A 7,339-nucleotide genomic window follows, 5' to 3' on the forward strand; every position below is an offset into this window, starting at 1 on the left:
CAGAAATTGTGTCTAAGTTTCCCAAAACGTTTGGCAATGTCTGACGCTGCATAGTGACAAATCAGCTAAAAGAAACAAAGGCCAGTTGCTGTCAACTAGTGATTATATGTGTGTTGTAGCCATTGACGTTAGCTAAATATCGAAGTGCGCACGTGCGAGGTTTGTCATACATAGGCTGAGAGAGACATCTCATTTACGATCTCTGCTACTGTAGAGGAGCTGTGATTTGTTGTGATGTGATGAGGCTCTTATGGCAACGCGAGATTATGATGTGCTCTCTCTCTCTCTCTGAAAGGGCCTAGGTGCACTATTATTTATGTTGTGGAGACACTGGATGCGGTTATCTTCTAACGGTACCAATCGGTTTCACCAAGGCATATTTGTTGACTATCGATTACGAATGCAAGGCTATGTGTGCATATCGAGTTGACACAAGGAGGGTGAGTGGTGTCTTTCGCTTCTTTATTATTTTAAGTTAGGTGACCATATACTCAAATCATTGGGTTGATCCTCTGTAACGTTATATTGTTCTATCAGCAGTAACGTTAACCACGGTGGGCCACACCACCGGCACCACAAGAATATTAACGTAAACATTGATGTTACCACTTCTGCTGCTGTTAACGTTGCAGAAAAAGCGCTTATTAAAAATCCACCAAAACACACCGGTTAGTAGTATGTCCAAAGCCACCCATCATTACTAACGCTAATGTTTTATCAGAATAATATGCGAATAAGATCCTTTTTAGTGCTAAGTTAACGTTATACTTGGCTTTCACGTAGAGTTGGAACCACGGGATATAACGTAAGCTAGCTAACAGCTAACGTTACGTAGAACCAAACCCCCAGTCCACTGACCACCAATAGTAATGTTAATTTACGAAAAAATAAAGTTATTTAACGTTAGTTAGGTCAACGTTAGCTATCGAGAGTTAGCTGAGATATTTACAGTGTTATAAATAAATTAGCTAAAGTTAATGGCTGTAATAATGCAATTCTTCCATGTTTTTTATAACGTTAGCTAACTTAACGCTAGCTTGGGATTTATCATTCGTTACCACTGTGAAACTGTAGTTTTGGCCAAATGGTTAAGTTACAGTATATAACCATACGTCATGGTTTATATCATTATGCTACATTGCAATGTATATTACTGCATTATTAACAGGTCATTTTTTGTCTTCCACTCCCTGCCTCCTTAGCTAGTAGGAGGCAAGCCCATGACAACATGAGTCCTCCAGCTCTGCCCATGGTCTACTGCTGCTGTCACAGGAAAATCTGGTTACACTCAACAGCAGGAGGCAAACACATCTCTGTTTTCCACCCAATTGTTATCTGCCCCCAGACGATGGTGTGGAAGGAAGATCACCATGAATAGATACACTACTATCAGACAGCTTGGGGATGGCACCTACGGCTCAGTCATCCTCGGCCGCAGTCTGGAGTCAGGGGAACTAGTTGCCATAAAGAAGTGAGTATCTGAAACTTGTATGGCTTTCACTGCAATTCACAAGACAGGTTTTATTCCTCCTCAACTTGAGAACAAAGATTCTGCACCACATATTGCCAAATGTGTTTGTTTTGAAAAGCCCTTGCCTGTATGCCTGTGAGGTTTACCAGGAAGATACTGGGTGATAGGAATGGTACTAACGATTGACAACTCCTTCATTTTGCAGTAACTTACAACAGCTGAAAAAGGGACAACTCTGCAATTGGATGTCATGTCCACAAACACGTTTATAGAAATAATCTTTAATGGTCCTTTTGTTTAGCTCTAATCATTGAACTGTATATTTTTCCAGAATGAAGAGAAAGTTCTACTCCTGGGAAGAATGCATGAACCTTCGTGAAGTCAAGGCAAGTTATCTTTTATACATTTTTGACACATTTCATAATGGCAACTTTTATTGGAGGACAAAATTTGAATTGCAAAGCAGTGTTAAGGAAAAATCAACCCAAAATCAGCTCAAAGGACATGCCCTTTTGGAGATTTTCCACCTTTGATTTGGGAGAAAATGGTCTTTACTTACCAATCAAATTGATCTTGAAATGGACAAGTGCCTATACTAAAATACTGCAATATTATTTGTGTCCTCGTCATTTTTTGTCATCGGCTGCAACTGATCTTTACGAACTTTATGCATAAAACTTGTTCTCAGCATACAGTGAGCTCCATAAGTATTTGGACAACAACATATTATCCAATGTTTTGGCTCCATACTCTTATTACTTTGGGTATGAGATGACACAAGGGCACTCTGTCACTCTTGATGATTGACTGCCATCTCCCAAAAATCACAAATTTGATGCCATATAATGGCAACTGTCAATGTGTGACTTCAGTGTTTTGATTTACTGAAGCACAGCTTAGGAACTGTGGCACTATCAACCATTTAGAGAAAACATGTGAATGTTTTGATCTTACAAAGGGGCCCATTTTCAAAATCTGGTCTGAAATACTCTCACCTTTTCGTAGGGGAAGTGCATAATAAGATCTAGGTCATTGCAGTGCATGATGGTTATCGTTGTAGACAAGATGTTGGGATGTGCAGGGCTCTTTAATTTCTGTGTTTTAGTTTTGCAGAATGCACACAGTTTGCCAAATCGGATTATCTCCTCTTGACAGACAATTCCTGGCAGCCACTCATGTCTTCATTGTCTGCAAGACCAAAACATTAGCCAACATGCAGTTAAACATTTCGTGATGTGCATGTAATCTCTCTGTGGGGTTTCTGGTTTCTGGGGTGCATCCCTTTTGCCATGCAACGCTCAGGGGCATAAATCGACACATTCTCCAGGAACATATTTAGTATTTATCAGCCAGTTAAGCCTGGCATTGAGTCTGTCTTTTGGCTCCTCTCTTAGTTAGGTCTGTTAGTTGCAAGTCCAAGAGATGCTGAGGAGTTGTGCATATTCATCTCAGACTGCACTCGTAGTTTCAATCCATTCCCAAGGCCACTCTCCAACCCTCCAGGCAATCCTTGATGCTGGTTCCCTGTCAATTATCAATTCAAACTCACTTCTCAAATACCCTACTTCAGTTTCCTGTCAGTTACTCCCTTGGTCTGAGGAGGAATAACAAAAAAGAGACATGATCATTGCAGCAGATTGTGTCGAGGGTTACATGTACTCAGTGCAAGTCTGACATTTTTCCCAGTGAAAGATTGCACAACTGCACAGCCTAGTGCTCTATCAGTACTGTGCCTCTGAAGACCGTCTTCCTCATGCTCTTCCCTCTGGATTCAGCAAGCTTAATAGTTTGCGGTTGTGTTTTTTTTCTCATGTCAAGTCCCTTCTCAATATAAAAATGTATATAACAACCAAAATTGAGACAGACTACCACCCACAACTCAGCCTCTATCTCAGGTATTCAATGCCACAGCCCTTGAACACATCACCTGGTTGCTATTTGGGTTGATTTTTCCTTTCATCATTGTGTGGAATAGAGAAGTCATACTGAAATAATTCACATTGATCCTGATAACTCATGATTAATGCTACACTTTAAGCAATGATGATGATGTGATTAATGTACATTTCAATCCAGCTGTCAAATGCTAAAAGCTTACTGTCGTTTCTTTCCACACCAATTCAGAATGCTATTATCCAAATTTTCCTCACAGCTCAAAGTCCCAAACCAGCTCTAAGAATAGAAGGTGATTCTTGTGTGCCCTTGGATTTGAGCTCTGGTTCCCATCCCTGGCCTAGACTCCCCTTTCCTAGAGCTTCAGTTTAAAGGAGCAGACCATCCCCACAACATGCCAGTCCTTAGAGTCCTGCTAATTAGATTATGACTACAGCATGTTTATGCCATAAAAACCTCAAAATCCCATGATGGCTTCCCCCTTACTAAAATTTAGCATGGTTAAACCTGTATCATTCCAGTGCATGGGAAAACTGTATATATATCTCCATCCTGCTTTCTCTTACTCAGAATTGTTTTTTCCCTTTTTAAATTATAACTATAAATACTCACTTTTGTAGCATTCACCCCCAAACTACATTCTGTTCTTATTATAGCCTTTTTTGTATTTTTAACAGCAATAACAACAAGGCTTTATTTTATAGTTGCAGGGACTTGCTTTTGAATGTGCTGCAGTGACTTGTGTGTATTGTCCAGCATGGTTGGATTTACTTGGAATATTCTTTCCTTTTTGCCATATACATGCTCTTATATAAGCTGTTTCTTTATTGTTTCAGTCCTTAAAGAAACTCAACCATGCTAATGTGGTCAAACTTAAGGAGGTCATTCGAGAAAATGACCACTTGTACTTTGTGTTTGAGTACATGAAGGAAAATCTGTATCAACTAATGAAAGACAGGTGTGTATAGTTGTAATTCTTTGCATTATTAATTCCACCGCTGAAAATGTATTTGCTAGATGGTCTCTGAGAGGTCTCTGAAATGAATCAGTTATTGATCTGTTTTTGTTTCCTGTTGCAGGACTCGGTTGTTTCCTGAATCCGCTGTGAGAAATATCATGTTTCAGATACTACAGGGGCTTACATTCATTCATAAGCATGGTATGTCCCACTCTTTACTAATCCAGGCTGAATTTAAAGTGCAGACATTCTTTGAAATGAAATCTTTGTTAATTCTGTGCCATTTAAGTCTTCTCAAATAGTTGTACATGTCAAGTTGACCATATAATGTGGCTTCCTTAGGGTTTTTTCACAGGGACATGAAACCTGAGAATCTTCTGTGCATGGGCCCAGAGCTTGTGAAAATCGCTGACTTTGGGTTAGCCCGCGAGATCAGATCTCGGCCACCATACACAGACTACGTCTCAACTAGATGGTGAGGTTCTTTTCCAGTCTTTTATACTTTGCCTAGGCTTGACCTGTTAAGTAGAAAGTGTATTTAATAGGTCAAGCCTATGCAACGGCCAGTACCCTCTCTCTGTTGACCAGGTACAGAGCCCCGGAGGTGCTCCTCAGATCCACATCCTACAGCTCGCCCATCGACCAGTGGGCTGTCGGTTGCATCATGGCAGAGCTGTACACCCTCAGGCCTCTTTTCCCAGGCTCCAGTGAAGTTGACACCATATTCAAGATCTGCCAAGTCTTAGGAACGCCAAAGAAGGTAGCACCTTTCACCGGTTGAGCACACCTAAAAGAAAAAACACCAGCCCAAATAGGCTTATAAATTTGAATTTCATTGGTAGTTTCATTGGTGGTGCGTACATGTCCTATGTTACATATCATCACCCGCCCCTCTCTATTTTTCTAGTTACTTTACTACTACTAATAATAATAATAATAGATTTTCTTTTTAACTGTGTTGTGAAGTCTTGTGAGACGTGCTGCTGATGATAGCCTGTGTCTTCCTCCCTCTAGAACGATTGGCCAGAAGGATACCAGCTGGCAAGTGCCATGAATTTCCGTTGGCCTCAGTGTGTTCCCAGCAATTTGAGGACGCTGATTCCTAATGCCAGCACTGAAGCCATCCATCTGATGAGAGACCTGCTGCAGTGGGATCCCAAGAAGAGACCAGCTTCTGGCCAGGTGGTGTATGACATACCTGTGGCTTAATGTATTTCCATGGACCTCACAACTGGCCGTTAAACCCTGAATAAAGAGTTAATGTCTGGTGCCTGTCTTTCCCCTCTTTTCATTGGCAGGCCCTCAGGTACTCTTACTTCTATGTGGGCCAGGCTTTAGGCACTCCTCAGCAGATCCTGGAGCAGGGCCGGCCTCAGCCAGGTATTGCGCCGCTGCAGGCACCGCCACAGTCACAACAGACGCCACATCAGCAGCCCCTGCTGCTCAAGCCTGTGCCCCCCGCCCAGCCTCCGCCTCCCAACCAACACTGCTCCCCCTCCAGGCCCCTCCAGCAGATCCAGCCCTCCCCGGTGCCAGCGGCTATCCAGGCGCCGGTGTACCAACGGCACACAGATCTGGTGCGAGAGCAGCAGCCGAACCACACCCTGAAGCCGGAGAAGACCGAGGGAATCCCACAGAGCCACCTCCCTTACATCGTGGACAAGGGCCTCCAGAGCAAGGTGAGGCTGGGCTAGCCTCTGCTACAGTGTGTGTGTGTGTGTGTGTGTGTGTATATATAGCCTACTATATTTTGTATATTCTCAAATAACAAATGCTCCCTTTTTCTTTCTTCTTTCTTCACTAGCTATGAACCATGGGCTAGCGAGCTAATAAAAGTTGTTTTTATGGATACATGACTGATGTGACCCCTAATGTTATGACTACATTGGGGATCACATCAGTATTCCTGTGGTTAACTGGTCATTTCACTGGACTTCACTTTGTATTCACAATAGCCTAGCCTTACTAAAATCAAGAACGGGGTATAGAATGACTATCAGAGGGAGGCTAACAATAGGAAAATCTAGACAAATCGCTGTACCCTAATAATGCCTAATAATGCTGTGAACTTTTAATTTGTGCAAAATATTCTTTAAATCTATAGTTGCTTTTGAGGACCATTGATCGCCTCGTTCTTTTAACAGATGAGGGAGGAGTCTGAGAATGCAAACCTGCTGAGCTATCAGTTGAAACCTAAGGGAGGGCGTCGGCGCTGGGGCCACGGCACAGGACTCCTCAAGGGTGAAGACTGGGACGATTACGACGACACTGAACTGACATCAATAAGTATTCTGGGCAAAACTCATTTCTCCTCAGAGAAGTCAAGGCAGGGAGAAGACGCGCTGAGCAGGTGAGGCTGTGGTCTTTGTCTTTGTCAAGGTACATTTCAGCCAAACCAAATTCACTGGCTGCATCGTGATGATAATCGTAATGCAGGACAGACTGGAAATGTAGATGAAACAGTTCCAAAGATGGCTCACTACTGCAAAGCCTTCTTGTTAACATACTGCACATATTTTGTATACTGTCTTGAGTCAGCCAAGTGTGACAGCTTATGATGGTACACAAAATACACAAAACACATTTTCAAGAAGGCAAAGCTATGCAGTCATATAATACTCCAATCTGCAGTTGCACTGACTCACAGAAACCAAAATGAAAATATTTTGATCTGGGGGGCGGCAGGCTGTAATGGCTTTATCTAGCACATCACTTTAATGCCCTCTATCTTTCAGATATGGAAATGTCCTGGATTTCAGTCGACCTAATGGCAAGGAGGATGCGCCTTTAAACCTGAACAAGAGCACGACATACCAGGAGCCATCAAGGACAGCCTCAGCTAAACAGCATTACTTGAGGCAGTCAAGATATTTACCTGGTAATATATTTGAAAACTAAGTCAATCTTAATAGTACCTGATTTGTAGCAGGGTAGTCTTTGATAAGAAATCTATATCTCCATATCTCAGTTGATAATAGGCAGCAACCAATTTTCTTTGTGTCAACTTTGAACTCTTT

At 42.1% G+C, this 7,339-nt stretch overlaps 1 protein-coding gene across 1 annotated transcript in view; it reads left to right on the forward strand.

The window, feature by feature from the left end:
• The first annotated feature begins 300 nt into the window (after positions 1-300).
• LOC139922721 (serine/threonine-protein kinase ICK-like) overlaps positions 301-7,339 on the forward strand; it is an 8,905-nt gene continuing 1,866 nt past the window's right edge. The window contains exons 1-11 of the mRNA XM_071913315.2: positions 301-440; positions 1,203-1,471; positions 1,803-1,857; positions 4,201-4,322; positions 4,444-4,523; positions 4,665-4,797; positions 4,911-5,082; positions 5,337-5,504; positions 5,621-6,001; positions 6,467-6,672; positions 7,058-7,200. Of these exons, the coding sequence (XP_071769416.1) occupies positions 1,371-1,471; positions 1,803-1,857; positions 4,201-4,322; positions 4,444-4,523; positions 4,665-4,797; positions 4,911-5,082; positions 5,337-5,504; positions 5,621-6,001; positions 6,467-6,672; positions 7,058-7,200 (1,561 nt within the window). The 5' untranslated portion in view covers positions 301-440; positions 1,203-1,370. The remainder of the gene's footprint in view (positions 441-1,202; positions 1,472-1,802; positions 1,858-4,200; positions 4,323-4,443; positions 4,524-4,664; positions 4,798-4,910; positions 5,083-5,336; positions 5,505-5,620; positions 6,002-6,466; positions 6,673-7,057; positions 7,201-7,339) is intronic.

The sequence above is a fragment of the Centroberyx gerrardi genome, chromosome 15 (assembly GCF_048128805.1).
Source record: "Centroberyx gerrardi isolate f3 chromosome 15, fCenGer3.hap1.cur.20231027, whole genome shotgun sequence".
NCBI classification, from domain to species: Eukaryota; Metazoa; Chordata; class Actinopteri; order Beryciformes; family Berycidae; genus Centroberyx; species Centroberyx gerrardi.